This window comes from Calidris pugnax, unplaced genomic scaffold, assembly GCF_001431845.1.
Source record: "Calidris pugnax isolate Ruff unplaced genomic scaffold, ASM143184v1 scaffold134, whole genome shotgun sequence".
NCBI classification, from domain to species: Eukaryota; Metazoa; Chordata; class Aves; order Charadriiformes; family Scolopacidae; genus Calidris; species Calidris pugnax.
Genome location: NW_015090873.1, coordinates 653,830 through 669,139, shown reverse-complemented (window position 1 = coordinate 669,139; position 15,310 = coordinate 653,830). Strand labels below are relative to the sequence as shown.

The 15,310-nt window shown below is 47.2% G+C and overlaps 1 protein-coding gene across 1 annotated transcript in view; it reads right to left on the bottom strand.

Annotated features, from left to right (window-relative positions):
- The window catches only part of IGDCC4 (immunoglobulin superfamily, DCC subclass, member 4), a 96,498-nt gene extending 81,422 nt beyond the window's left edge, over nucleotides 1–15,076 (bottom strand). The window contains exons 1-2 of the mRNA XM_014946089.1: nucleotides 14,946–15,076; nucleotides 14,659–14,801 (exon numbers count right to left, since the gene is read on the bottom strand). Coding sequence (XP_014801575.1) covers nucleotides 14,659–14,801; nucleotides 14,946–15,076 — 274 coding nt within the window. The remainder of the gene's footprint in view (nucleotides 1–14,658; nucleotides 14,802–14,945) is intronic.
- Between the last annotated feature and the right edge of the window lie 234 nt (nucleotides 15,077–15,310).

The following is a 15,310-nucleotide window of genomic DNA, read 5'->3' as shown; positions in this document are numbered from 1 at the left end:
CCGTGTAACAGGAGCTTCACAGGCTCACACTGACATTGTCACGACACCCAACAGGAGCCGGGCCAGCAAGCGAGGGACCCGTGTCTTCAAAAGCAAACAAAAGAGGGTTAGAAAAACTAATTAGCTCTCCCTGCTCACCAAGGCGCTTCTCTGCAAAGCTGTAATCACAGCAGTCATTTCCAAGTGAGAACACCTCCGAGGGCAGGCAGCACTGGGATGGACTGGGCTTGGCCAGCTTGACGGTGCCAGCAGCCCAGGCCCTAATCCCACCGTTTTGAGGCCAAAGCTCCACTCGCAGAGTTCACAGTGCGGCCCACAACCAGCTGTGTCAGCACAACCGAGAAAGCAGGATCAAGCAGCCGTGGGGAGGGAGCTTTTTAAGCCTGCGACGCTGCCAAATGCTTCGTATCACAGCCCTGCCTATTTGCATTTCTGCCTTGGGCCCCATCTGTAGCTTCCCATCCATGTAAAAGCTGTCCCCAGGGAGAAGAAAGGCCACTGTCCATTTGTTCAACACATCTCAAGCGCATCCAGTTTCAAATGAAGTAGGTGGTAAAACTCCTAATGCTAATCTTTTCCGTGCAATTCTGCATCTCTTGTCATCTGGGGGCAGGGAAGATCAGAAATGGAAATAGCTGGTCCAGCGGCCCCCATCAGTCAGCGCCAGACACCCGTGTGGCTCCCAGCTCCCCAAGGCAGCCCCACGTCCTCCCCATCACAAACACACACACACACACTCGATTCTTTTCTCAACCTCCTCTTCAGACAAAGTGAGCTGACAGAGTAGGTCTCCAAATTGCAGTATCAGTTTAATCACTTTGAAATAACACATAAGGAATAAAGTATCTTTTTAATATGGTTACATCCTGTTCCAAAAGTCTTAATGGGCCATATTTTTAGCCTAGGAACAACCTGAAAGCCAGCTCAGAGATACTGCAGCACTCAAACTATGTCACCACAAAGCTATTTCATTACAAACCACAGCTCTCTTTGCAAAGACAGTTTCTTCCAAGAGCCCAAGGAAGCTGGTATAAGGTTCTCCAGCAAGTGCATGTGTAGGGCAGCCAGAAATGAGCCAAATGCATGATGTAAAAGTTGAGAACCAGGAAAAAGAAACCAAGAAACACAGAGGATGGGTCCCTTTAAACACACATGTCTCAGCAGAGGTCACCGCAATCACTTTGAGCTGGAGTAGGGCCAGAGCACCATACATGCATCTGTTCAAGATCCCACCCAGGCTCTAGGCATCCTCAGACACATGCAAACTGCAAGCCCAGAAGAAGCAGGAGTCCAAGCTGAGACCACCCGTGCTCTTGGGCCTCTCTGTACCTGCAGCTACAAACTGCCTGGCACAGCCAAGGAGGTATCGGCTGGCAGAGGAGCACAAGGGAGCACAGACCCTCCTCAAAACGACGTTACGTTCAGAGCTTCATTCACAGCCAGGTCAGCACAACACTGAGCCACCAACACCTGGAGGTGACAGACACATGGAAGGCAGAGGAATGACCAGGCATCGCTCTCCTATCCCCTCTAAAAGGGCAAAGAAGTCACAGAGACACTCCAAAGCAAATGCTGGGGAAGCTACAACCCTGGTCTATCTCAGAGAAGCAGCATGAGATTTCGGTGGCTCTCTTGGAGTTTTGGTAGAGAGAAACTGTACATTGCTTTTCCAGAAGCTACTCCCCCCTGGAAGAAAGCTGGAGTAAGAGAACACCCATACAGTCCTTATCACCCTCATTACAAGGAAAAAAAAAACGTTGGCCAAGAATCTAAAATTCTCTCCTCCTCTGAATTGGCTCCAAAGCTATCTCAGGAAAGGCACGTTATCTCCCACCAGTCCAAACCACTCCTATCTGTTACAGTATAATAAAGCCATTAGTACTGAGCAATCACATTATTACACTGTTGTTTTCACATGGCTATAATTTAACAGTTCCTCACTGTTTGCTTTAGGAAATCTATTCTTGAAAGGTCTATAAAATTATGAACTCTTGCTCCAGTTTGAAAACATAGGCACGAGCAGGCATTTCTGTTCTCTAATAAATCACATTCCCCTACTAGTAAACACCAGCTTATAAGAAACATCTTTTGTTTATTGAAAGTAAATGGCATGTGGACATTTTAAACAAAAAGAAGGTGGTAGGCTGAGGGGAACAGACAGATTATGTTTTCCACTTTCATTTTGCCTTGTGTCTAAACAAACGGTTCCTCAACAGCTTTGTTTTCCAAACCAACTTTCTCCCAGCTGCTATCTGGAACCACAGAAAGGGAAAGCAATACTCAAGATGTGCAAGGATTACTCGACTTTGCACACTCGTTTTACTCAGCAATCAGTGTTCTGGATACGCCAGTCACAGGGAGCATTACTAGGAGTTAGCAATAGCCTCGTGGAGACTGGTTGGCTTCACCTACAAAGCAGGACTGGGAAGGTTCACTCAGACCCCTCAAGCCATACAAGGGGGGACCAGCATTTTGCCAAGCTTTTGTGACAAGCTGACTTGTCACAGGACCCGATCCATTGCCTTCCACCCATCCACAACTGCACATATATTTGGAAGATGACTCTGAACCTGTACAACAACAGCTAAGATAGAAGGTCAGAGAAAACAGCTCTTACAGACTCCTCAGTGACCAGTCACTTGTAGCATCTGAAAACAAACTGCCACCCTTAATTCTTTTTGGCCATTGTCGTGCCCTTTGCCGTAAGGAAAGGGCAGCACAGAGATACTGACCCAAAGAAGAGTCAAGAAATTATGCAAGGATGGAGTACACTCTAACGTTGCTGAATTTTTCATCATGCTAATGATCAAAGATCTTAATCATCAAAGATCTTTCTCATCCCTCTGCCTTCAACTGACAATCAAGGCATCAAACATTCCTGCACTCCTTTTCCTTGCCTTCTTGCTACACACAGTTTAGCGTTACTTAGACTGTATCTGCCTCAGAAGTCCCTTGCCTACACAAGAGATGTGGCAACACTTTGCTAAAGCTTCAAGATGGGAATAGCTAGAGTTAACAATATTTTGACCCATTTCACTCAAATAGCAGAAGACTTCTTGTACCCAGTACAGAGCTATGGCTCTACCAGAGTTTCTATCACAGCGCTAAAGCTTCAAGATGGGAATAGCTAGAGTTAACAATATTTTGACCCATTTCACTCAAATAGCAGAAGACTTCTTGTACCCAGTACAGAGCTATGGCTCTACCAGAGTTTCTATTACAGCCCTTACACACACACACACACACACGGAAACTTGCTACATTTGACCCATCACCTTTGCAATTATACAACACAGCCATTAGGAAGTCACGTACACAGAAAAAGGGTCTGAACCTTCCCCAGGGACAGTAAACGCTGTTTAGCCAAATGGCAGATTCTCCATAACGTTAATCTGCTTTTACAGTCCTGATGAAGAAAGAACTCAAACCTTGCAAGCTGGACCTTCATGAGCATTACCCAAAAAAGGCATTTGCAGGGCCACAGATGGAGTCCAGGACATGGCAGCTTCTCACTTGCACCTCATTCACCCCATCCAGGTCTTGCAGGAAATCCCTGTACAGCTGGGAAGGTGCTGACAGCCTGAGCAGGCCCACGCTGTCAGCAAACCCTCTGCAAAAGCCCTTCCATGAGGCCTTTTTCTCACCCCCCTATACAGCTGGCACAATAGCTAAGTCTCTCTGACAGCACATGGATTTCGCCGCTACTCGCAGCACAAATGAGATAATTAAGCCAGAAATCTTCAAAGCCCTGCCACTGCCGTTGGTAATGAGATTCTGCAGTTCACCTGAAAATAAAAATGGAAGGAGGAGAGCAGGTAAAGCCCCTTCTCCACCAACAGCCTGAACTCCAACTGTGAAGCCATCCATCAAACAGCTTAGTCCAGCTTCCATCAAAAGGTGTCTCGCAGCAGCTGGGAAGTCCACGTATGAATACAACCCGTAATAAAAGAGGAGCATTCATACAGGGAAACCAGTGGTACGACATTTACCAGCAAAACATAAGCTACAAGCAGAGAAACTGTGATGTTTTAATCAGTGACAGCCCTTTTATCTTCCTGTGTGCTGGCTTTCTCCACACAAAAAGGGACCAGATCACATCTCTATTCCTACCTGAAATGCTGTCTGCAAGGAAAAAGGGCAAGGAACCCCTCTGCAGGGGTGACACTGCTCTGACACACCTCCCAAGACACGTTCACTCCTCACACCGAGCTGAAAACTTTCACAACAAACAAATAAAATCCCCTGGCATGTACTTCAAACTATTTATTGCATGTTTTTATTTCCTAAAGTTAAGCACAGAGCCTCTCTTGTTTGCTCACATTTTCTTGATAGGCTGGGGTTCAAGTCTGGAGCTTCTCTTGTGGAGAGGGTGTGAAGTGCCATAATACACAGCAGATATAAAACGTCAAGAATGGCTCTGGCTTCAGTCCTGCCAGGTACCCAAGAAACCTGGGTGTGTAGCCCCTCACTCTGCTCCTTGTGCTTTCCATCTCACTCCAAAACAGCCAGCCTGTCCTGTAAAGCCCCAGAGGCAAAGTCGAGGTGTGTAACTTGCCCCTGGAAGAAGCCAAGAACCAACTATGGCAGGCTGCATCATTATAAAGTCACCTACCCCCGAGAAGTCAGGCTCATCAAACTCCTGCCAGCTCTCCTGCACTTCCCAGGTAATTGCACAAACCACGAATTAATGAGAAATAATGAGCCAGTACACAGGGGAAGTGAAGACAATTCAGAACGGCAACAAAGAAAACTAATGGGGAAGTCTGTTTCCATAGCTCGCTGCAGAGGACTGTCACTGCAAGCCTGCATCTCCCAGAGGGGTCTCACTTCTCCAGGAGGACACAAAGACTGCAGGGTGCACCCACCACCCAAGAAGCACAGGAATACAAGAGAAACATGAGGGGGGCTTAGAACAGGAGTTAATTTTGCTAAGAACAGACAGCATGGGCAGACTGTCCAGGCGTAACGTTGTCACCATCCACCCCATGGCCTCCAGAAGTCACAAACCCCCTCTGTGCTTCACTGGCTACGGCGTCTGATGCCGAGTCCCTCCACGGGTGTAGACAACCCCTGGCTTTATCTAGCCACGCTCTGCTCCTTTTTGTTATCACTTAACCCACAAAGGTACGTTATCAGTACAGCGAGCCAACCAGCCTCACTTGGACAACAGCAGATAAGATGGTAGGTTTAAGAAGGAAACATTAAAAATAATAAAAGGGGAGATACTAAATTGTTAAGTCAAAGGAGTGCCCACAGGTGGACAATGCAATGTTCTCACCAAGGGCTCGACCCTCTCAGGACTTTGCATCCTCCTGGCAAAAATTCTTACCTAGACCAGTTTTAAGACAGTATTTGATTGCAATCTGGAAACCCAGTTATCATTGAAAATGCAATGTGAGCTCTTACAGCTCTGGGATCACATTAGGAGAACCAGCGAGATAATGCCCATATCCATGAAAAAAAAGGAGCAATACCACCTTTTGAAGATGATTAGAACTGAGGAACAGAATGGGTGGGAATTTGCCCTCCCATTTCCAAATTTAAATGTACTTCTATCACAGCAACAGGAGGAAAATATACTTTATAGCCTGTGTTCCAAAATCCCTCACACCTACTTGGCTGTTTAACTTTCCAACATCTACGGTGCATTTACCCACTGTCAGCACAAGTTTCTCTTCAGAGCCCATAAATCTTTCCTTTTTCCAAAGCTGCAGCCAGCTGAAACCTGACAGTTTGAGGACAAAGTAGTAAAAGGACTGGCTCTGCTTCCAAATGGTGAAGGACACGCTTTCAACGCTACAATATCCGAGTAAGAGAATGCCTGAGGGGACCTTCACATGGCTCCGGGTTCTCCTGTATCAATGGGATCCAGGCTCAGATGTGATGCTTCTTCCTGCTGTCTCTGGGCTTCTGCTTATTTCACCAGAACATTTCTGAAAACAACACCTGGGCTTACACTGAGATTTCAGCAAAAACCCCCAAATCACCCATTTTTTTTTCCCCAGTGAGGAGAGATTGTTGACTCTGTGCATCAGACACATAGATGAGCACTATAGAAGGTGGCTGCTCTGGGCCAAGAAGAAGAAGAAACACAACCTCACTTGTTAGTAAAAACAGATTTATTTCCATTAATCTAGACTAATTACTGCTGTTCCTCTTCTAATGAGGTCCTGTGTACCTCCTCACATAACATCAGCACAGGAGAAATCTCCACCTTCATAACAAGGCAATTTTGGGGCATTTTGAATTGCTCTTTCTCCAGTGTAAGAAGAAAATTATGAGAACGATGCCTCTTCAAAGAACTGTTTCATTTCAGGAAATGCTGTGTGATCATTCTCATGTTCAGGTCAGTAACAGCCTTGCAAAATCTCCTTGACTTTATCCAACTTTTACTACTACTGAGCAGGGATTAACATTAATTGAGCCCACCCCATATTAGCCAAGGATTATTTGTTAGTCACCAGCCTATAATCACTTGCATTTTCCAGTAGAGACCTTCACATCGCTCAGATAGCTAGCAGGATAATCCAAGTCACATTTTTCAAGAAATCTACATAAAAAACCACATCCACACCCTTGTCTTCCCCCTTCCAAAATACCCAATTAGTTCAGCTTAGGAAATGCCATAAAAATTAATACTGTGAAATTTCCAGTCTAACAAGTTTCTGGTGAGAAGAAAATATTCCCTACAAGGGCAGCATTTTTTTAAACCCACAAACTTTAAAATATATAAACATGTAATCAGGCATTTCCATTTACAAGCCGGCACATACCTTGTACACATCTCTGCATTCACACTGCACACATCTGGTGTTGCCAGGTAGGCACACACACAGATGCATTTCGTACAGTACGTGTTTCCTTCCTAAATCCCAAGAAGTCCTAATATTGGTTTCCTACTTCCGAGGGCTCACTGCTGCATCACAGACACAGCTGGGCAGAGGCTGGAGACATTTACACAAGAAAATAAAACCCATGTTGTATAGATGCCACAGAAAAGGGCAGAGGCATCTTTATGAGCGGGAGAGGCTCATACGCTCCACCTGCACTTGAAGTGCTGATGGAGGACGTGGCAAAGGTGTTATTTGGTGAAAGCTGCTTAAGACTAAGACTGTATCTTTATTTGCCAAGTGTAACTATGGGGTGTGATTCCAGCTTAGACAGCAGACTTTCTCTCCAAAAGCTATATGGAAGTTGCACATACATGTCCCATACAGATGTGAGTGTCCCACTGCAAAACCAGAGATCTGCCTTGGCAGCAGCTCGGCTGCTCACCACAGAGGTGTTTTCGGAAGTGAAGGTTTCTTTACTTTTCTCTCTGTTTGGCTCTGATCCTGTCACATCTGGAAAGCCACATCCAGCACCAGCTGTCCCAGCTGAACAGTGGGAAGTGAAGGTTTCTTTACTTTTCTCTCTGCTTGGCTCTGATCCCGTCACATCTGGAAAGCCACATCCAGCACCGGCTGTCCCAGCTGAACAGTGGCTTCTGCACTGAGCTGCAGGGGAACAGGAGCCCCGAGGGACTCACAGGGTCCAGATCTGAAAAGTCAGGCTCCGAATCAAAGCAGCTAAGAGATTTCCTCAGCTGAGCAAACACCTAACTCTGGGAAAAAAAACCAGGGCTTTTACTTACACTTGTGTTAGCTACAGAAGGCTGAGATTAAGGGATGGAAAACAGGTGAAAGACTCAAGGACCTGCACATATTGAGCTTAGTAAAGAGCAGGTTACCAGGAAATTGGACCAGCGTACACATACTCACAGGGAGGCTTTTCATACCACAACCTGCCTTCACACACACACCTATAAACCACAGCTAGGTACATTCAGACTAAATCAAAGTGCACATCAGTGAGCGAGGACAGCAAACCAGCTCACTGAGGGGCTGGGGCAGACAAGCACAAGGCATTTTTAAGTCAGAAGCGGGTGTTGCTCCTTAGAAGATGCTCTTGTGCAAGCACAACCATTAAATCTCAGCTTCCCACAGTACACGTGAAGGCAGCGCAACCTTGCTATAGCCTTAAACCTACAAAACTACCCGAGCGCCTTGACTGGTATAAAAAACAAAGAGTGAGAAGAATTATTTGACAGCTCAGCCTCGTGCCCGGATGCTGAAGTGTTACTGAAGCCTTTCACCCCGCACTTAACTCCCTCTGCTGCTAAACAGAAAATCCTGGCAGCAGCCGCAAGCGTGAAGTAAATGGGAAGCTATTCTCTGCCAGCAGCTGGGAGAAACTTCCTTTTCTCCCCACTTTGCACGTAAAGAAAACCCCACAATAGTACTTGAGGTAACGCTGCGAGCCAGATTTTCAACTGACAGACTCTTGAGGAAAGCCTCCAGATATGAAGTCTGCTCCCAAGGACCCTCTTCAAGCGGATGACATTTGACTTTGGGAACGTATGGCAGCTCATCTGCTCGAGGAAAGGTTGGCTTTGTTTTCAGTGCAGAGAAAAGAGCACAAAGGAAAAGAAAGAAAAGTTGCATTTACTGTGACCTAAGAAAAACAGAGCTAAATATTTTTGATCAATATTTTGATTTCTCTGACAAAAGCCACAATCAGCGCTGACATAAACAACTGGTTAGCAAGTGGGGGGAAGATGGTGAAGGGGGTGGGGGGCAGGAGGGGTAAATCAAACCAGAGTTACAAGACACTTATCTTTCCATCACAACAATTGCCACCAATGACAGTAATTTACATGGCTAATAGGCAGCATTATGTTTACAAAACCATTCTTGGGAAGGAGGATCTAAACATTTTTGCCAACCCAGCAAAGGAGCTGGGATTGGATCAGACACTGGGTTTCTTTTTCCTTTTTTATCTTCTATGTGTATTTTGCCAAGACGCCTTGCTATGCAGAAAATCTTGCCTTTGCAAGTGCACACCAACCTGTGGAGCACTCGATCACCCTTCTGTGACAACCTGAATTCTCTAACAGCAGGGCTGCTTGAGCCTCTGTGCCGGGGGGGAAAAATACCTGTCAAGCAGGAAACAATAGAGTCAAGCTGGAAGCCCCAGATCCTCCACCCCACGTCATGCTTCTTACCCCACTGCTGAAGATAACGAGCCCCAGCATCTCATAGACAAGCCTTATCTCCCACAGAGTGACAGGTCCCATCCCAACACCACAGGCTAAACCCCTTGAAGATCAGCCTGAACATCTGCTGATTCTCTGCCCTCCTCAACCCTTGTCTTTTTCTTTTTTGGTCATGAAAATTTCCATGTCTTCTTCTTACAAGCTCTCTCAAGGCTTTGCCTGGAGCGAAACAGACAAACGGGACTGGAAGGGTACAGAATGGGCTTCAACTGGCCCAGTCCCGCTGGGTCAACATGATTAAGAGGACCTTTTAAAGCAGCACTGCTATTTCTGGAAAGGTAAAAGCACATCACATCAGCACCTTGTAAGGAGCACACCAGAGTTTTTCACTAGACTATCTCCAAAAAAAAAGACAGACAATAAAGGGACAAAGAACACAAAAGCCTTCTCAATTGCAGTAACAAACGGGGTAAAAACACATCGGTGAACACTTGAGTAGTTTTCTTCTAATACCAGGCACAGTTCCATTTCTGTATGGAAAATACCAGCACCCATTCTGCAAATCGGATCAAACTAGCCAGCCGAGACACACAGAGAGGACAGTCCTGCATTACTGCAAAACTTCAGGTAATTCTAGAACCTGTAAGTACTGCTGATGCTTCTGAAAAAGAAGATTTACCAGAGCCCTGAGTGCACAAGCAGCCAGGTTTCGCCAAAACCCTCAGTGTATTCACACGACACAGCACGGGAAATCCATCCCATAAAATAATGACCTCTTTGGTCACACCAATTAACTTGATCGTCTATTGACAGTCAATTTAGAAACTATCAAGGATGCACATTTCCCAGCACAGACAGTGAAACATCAAGCAGGATGTTGTCAAATCCCCCCCAACCCGCTGCCAGCCTGGCATCTCAAGTTTGCTCCACCTCTGCTCCAGGTTCTGCCAGCACCTTTCCCAGGAATTCTGTTTTCAACCTCTGGGAATGCTCACATTACGTTAACACAAATTTAATATTACCAACCTGTCCTCCAGAAATCCACACAAGAGATCTCGAAAAAAATTAAACATTAAAAAACAAGAAAGCATAATAATAAACCAGGTTATTCAATAGCTCAGCTGAATTTAAGATGGCAGTAACAGGCAACTGCATTTAAAATGCCGATACAGATTTTTAAATAATTTCAGAACATCTGATTTGAAAGTTTCAGTGGAATACAGCTATTGCTTATCATAACCACCACAAAGTATGTTTATTACCTGCAGAGATAACACACCACCTCTGCTGGGCTTCTCAGATAAAGCAGGCCCATATCATAACAGCAGGGTCCCACGGATTAAGAGCAGGAGAGGATCCGACTCAAACATTGAGACACCAAAAGGCATCAGTGACATGAAAGAGAACACATCCAAGGGAGAAGCACCTCAACTTACACCCTCACCAGCAAAGTGTCTTGACACCTGCAAGCAGCAGAGTGTTAGATATGCTCAAACAAGGCTGATGACAAGCGTTTGGGTTCTCCCAGGGCATTTCTCTTCTCAGCAGCATCAACTTCAGCAGGTACCAACCTTCCTGGAAGTAAACACTGACCAGCCCTTCACCTCCCTACAAAGGCTCTGATCTCCCCAGAATTAGGAGATTCAGTGGTGTTTCAAGGATGACTTTGGCATACCAGTGAAAGTCAGACAAACTAGAAGAAGCTCCTGGGTCCTTCTCCCCATGTCTTCGCATGTGTAGAAGGGCTCATGAAAACACAGCTCAATTCTACTTTTTTATGAAGATGGCAGATTCAGTTTTAACAACTGCGGATCCTCTCACCAAAAAGCTGTTAAGACAGAAAAGCATAAGCAGCACTTGGAGGTCGCTTACTCATAGGATTTTAATAAATGCTATGCTAATAAAAGAAGGATACTTAGAATGGCAGTGTTCTTCATATGTTTACTGTGTGCAACAGCATATTCTGCCCAGTTGGAACAAAGAGGGAAACCGAGCAGAGAGAGCAAGTGATGAAAACAAAGACAACAGAAAGAGCCAATGTCACAGCAGCTCCAAGTCCTGAGTTTGGAAAATGCTTTCCCAATATGAGAGGGAAGCAAAACAGCCACTAAGCCCTTTGACGTGAATGCTGGCGTAACTGTTAAAACAGCAGCATGTTTTAAAGCATAAAAGACTTCAGAAATAAAATAAACAAGTGGATACAAGGATCTGAGGTTGTGAGTTCCTGCAGCTTTGTGTATTGTGATTGATTCCCCCTGTCCTACAAGATGCGAGCTTTGAACAAAGCTCTCCCTGCAACTGAGGCACTTCAGGTTCCTCCCCTGGGTGGATTTTCCAGTGCCTCTCCTTCAGTCCACGCAGAAACCGCATCACTCTCCTCTACTCGATCACTTATTTTCAAAAACTCTGAATTCTCCATATCCACCCTAGCTGTGACTGACCAGCAGGTCCAAGAAGTATCTGGAAAAGGAAAGGGAGGCGGACAGACAACATGACTACCCAAGTATCTTTTCTTTAGAAACCAGGCTAAAACTCAGTAGTTGAGCAGGTCCAGTTCTTCTCCAGAAAGTAACAAAATTGCACCAGAGTTGATTTTGGCCCAACATGCACTTGGCAAATACCGATAACAAGGATTTACTATATCCCCTCTAGTATTACAGCTGGCTATAAAGCAAACATTTGCTTCCTACAGATAACAAAATGACTATGATGGCTCCAGGTTTAGAAAAGGTTAGGGTCTCTGCCATCACCCAAGGCAGGCCTATAATTCTCAGTGTCCAAGCAAAAAATCTCCTACGTGTAACACTGGCCTCAGTTTTCCCTCAGGTACCCACTCACCTCACACAGAGATAGAGTTTGGGATGGATTCCAGCAACAAATCACAATCAGATTAAATATTAATTCCCATCTTAATTATATAACCATGACTAGGTTTTAATGGCCAGGCAGCCATTTAAACAGGAGAGGAGCGTGTAAATCGTGCAGGCAGCATCTCTTAGGCTGTAAATGTCCAAACTAGTTCACAAGCACCTGGATTTTTCCTTGGGAGAACAAGTCAGCTCCGAGGGAGGTAGAGTTCAAATCACTCAGAGAGTAATACGGTACCAGGAGTCACAAATTCGTGTGACAACATGGGACAACACAGTACCCTGCCCTTGGGATAAGTGTACACTAGAATGACAAAGATCTCATACATGTTGAATATTTGTTGATGGATTTCGTCTTCATTGATGGATTTTGTCTTCATTGATGGATTTTGTCCTCTCAAGTCACTCAACAGAGAGAAGCATCTCTATTTTTATCTAAAGATGGGCCCTGAGCAGCTGAAGCAACTGGCCCAAGATCACAGCAGGCACTCAGGTGAGATGTCCCATCTGTCAAGGCAACACCCAGCCCACCCCACCAATTCCCAAATGCAGGTGGCTCCGGTGGCCCTGATGCACAGAGACCTTGTGCCATACCACAGAAGCTGCCTCCAGCTCCAAACCAGGCTGCAAGAACACACGCGGGGAGGATCGTCTCCCTTCTTCCCCAGGGAACGGCAGATTGCCAAACATTTTCTTTTTTAAATTATTACTTGCGCCACTGCGGAGCAGCTCGCGTCCCATCGGCGGAACACCCGCCCTGCGTGGGGCCCCCTGCAGCAGATCAAACTTGCTGCAGCTGCCAGGAGAACAGTCTGCTGCAGAAAAGGGGGGGGGACATCAGAAAATAAGCGGGTTCTGCTTCACTTTGGACTCCAAGGTAGCGAAAGGAAAGAGCACAAAGAAAGAAAAAGAGAAGGAAAAAGCCAGGGAAAACAGAACCAAGCCGGAGTGGTTTCTCCTTCAGCCTCGCACACCAGAAGAGAAACTGGAAAACACCAGAAGAAACGTTCCCCACTTTTGGAGCAGCCTCTGCCATCAGGGCTCAGACTGGCTGTCATGACGGCCGCAGCACAACAGCAGCAAGCTCCCGTGCTGGGAACCTGCCCCGGGAAACGTGATACAGGAGAAACCTCACCAACGTGGTGTGCACGAGTGTTTGGCACTGCCAGTGCCCCCCTGACTTCTTGGAAGATGTAAGAAACACTCCTTCCCTGGCACCGCTCACCCTGCCTCCTCGCCGCCCAGCCCAGGGACGGGTGACACTGCAACACCACGGCCACGGGGGCAAGCGGATCTGCAGGCAGGTGACGTCCTGCGGCCGCGGCGGCAGGGACGCGCGAGCCCCGAACAATGGCAACACTGACTTCCCACGGCAAAGGCACTAACTGCAGGCAGCAGGCTGTGGGGTGACGCCGCCACGGCGAGGGAGAGCCACAGGAAGGGTAAAACAAATCAGAACCCCAAGTCGGGCAGTGATGTCGAAAAACGGAAATCTGTTCTGCAGCGAAGAGGACCCGACCACAAATCCAACCGGCATAAACCCAGATGGATTTCAGCCGGTGCCTCGGATGGGAAGCTCAGCCCACTTCCCACCAACACGTCCCCGTAGGGAGCCCCAAGGAAAGCAACCGGCACAACCCCCCTGCCAGAGTCAACTGACGAGGGGTGTTTTGGTTTGGTTTTCTTTTTTTCTTAAGTCTTTTTTCCTGCTACTGCAGGGAAAACAGTCTCAAAGTAGGACGGGGAGAGGGCTTTCAAAACACTGGGTCGCATCCCCAGCTAAGTAAACTGGCACGGCTTCCATCAGGTCCACAGAGGGGGGAAGGTTTTCCAGTCTACTTCTCTCCAAAAGTATTTCATACCCAGCGAGGCTTGAACTTTGGATCAAAACACACGGGCTTCAGGATCAAATGCAGACTTTCCCCAAACCATTTCAACCCTCCGCCAAATGAATTTCAGATTGAAACAAGCCCATGTTTTTCTTTTCAGAATCAAACCCACCTGTTGGAAAGCACATCTGCGTGTACCGAGCGGCACGTCCACAGACCGCCCGGCCGCGCTCATTACCTCTACACGATACGTGGCCCATTGTTAGAAAACAAACACAAACAATTTTCACTAGTTGCCTAATTGCTCGCAAAAAAAAAAAAAAAAAAAGCAGTGAAGCTACAAGTGCAAATTCCCGCAAAGCATTTGAAGTTTTCTTGTTGAAGTGGGTTTGAAAAACAACATCCACTCCACCATCTCCCTTTTTTCTTTTCTTTTTACATCATTGTTCTCCATTACGAGCCTCAGGATCCACTTAGCTGTTTGCTCAAACAGGCAGGAGAGGCAGCTCCCACCCATTTGGCTGCTGGTGGGGTCACAGACCGCCATCCATCTAGAAAAACCCACACACACCCATGACAATGGGCCATTTCCATGGACCGTTATTCATTTCTATACACGGCCACCGTAACGCTGCACCTATATCAAATGTTAACCTACCCCTTACGGGAGCTCACGATGTTCTGAAAAAAAGAAAGGAAAGAAAAACAACCCTGCACTGCCCAGCACACCGCATTCTCCCCCAAAAGGGTATTTTTGAAGCCATAAAGACTAAACATCCTTTGTGCTGACGACGTTCTGCCGAACCTGAATGCATCATAAAAAGGAATAAAAATGTACAACGACACAGGGATGGCTCCTCTGCCACAATCCACCGTTTAAGAGGATTTTTTTAAACAACAGCAACTCCAGGGCACAGACAGGGCTCACGTTTTTTCAGTGCAGCTCCACCAGCCTCCACCTTTCCAAGCCCTTCTCGGGGATGCAGGCAAAAGCTTTTGCAGGTCCGTGTGCCCAGAGGGAACAAGCCCGGCAGCCCCAAGGTCCACAGCTCCGATGACCCTGGGTGCAAACTTTGACGGCAACCACATCGGCCAGCACAACAGGCTACGTGTAGCCACGCACGGAGCCGTTTGCGTAACCGTTGCAAAACGGAGGGGGCGAGGAGCGTGGCTACTCCTGGGTCACCTCCTTGACCAGCAGGACATCTATCCAACCCTGATGTCCTGCACTGGTGGGGCAAGGTGAGGGTCTCCACCACGGCCCCTCCAGACACCTTGGGCCTGCTCTGGGCCAGCCCACGCTGGATGAGCACTTTGGCCACCAGCTGGCCCGGGACAGCAGCCATCCCTCCAGGGGAAACTTGCCACAGGGCCAGGGGTCGCTGCTGCTGGCTGCCCCCACCACCACCCCAGCCCTCTGAGGGGGGCTCCCTATGGAAAACACCCTGTGTCACCCCCAAAAGGTGACCCCAAAGGGAGGCACCGTCCAGAGACAGGGTGAGGCCACCAGCGCGGCCGTCGCCTGAGCCAGGGGGACGAAGCAGCCGGGGGAGAGAAGGGGATGGAGGTGGTGTGGGGGG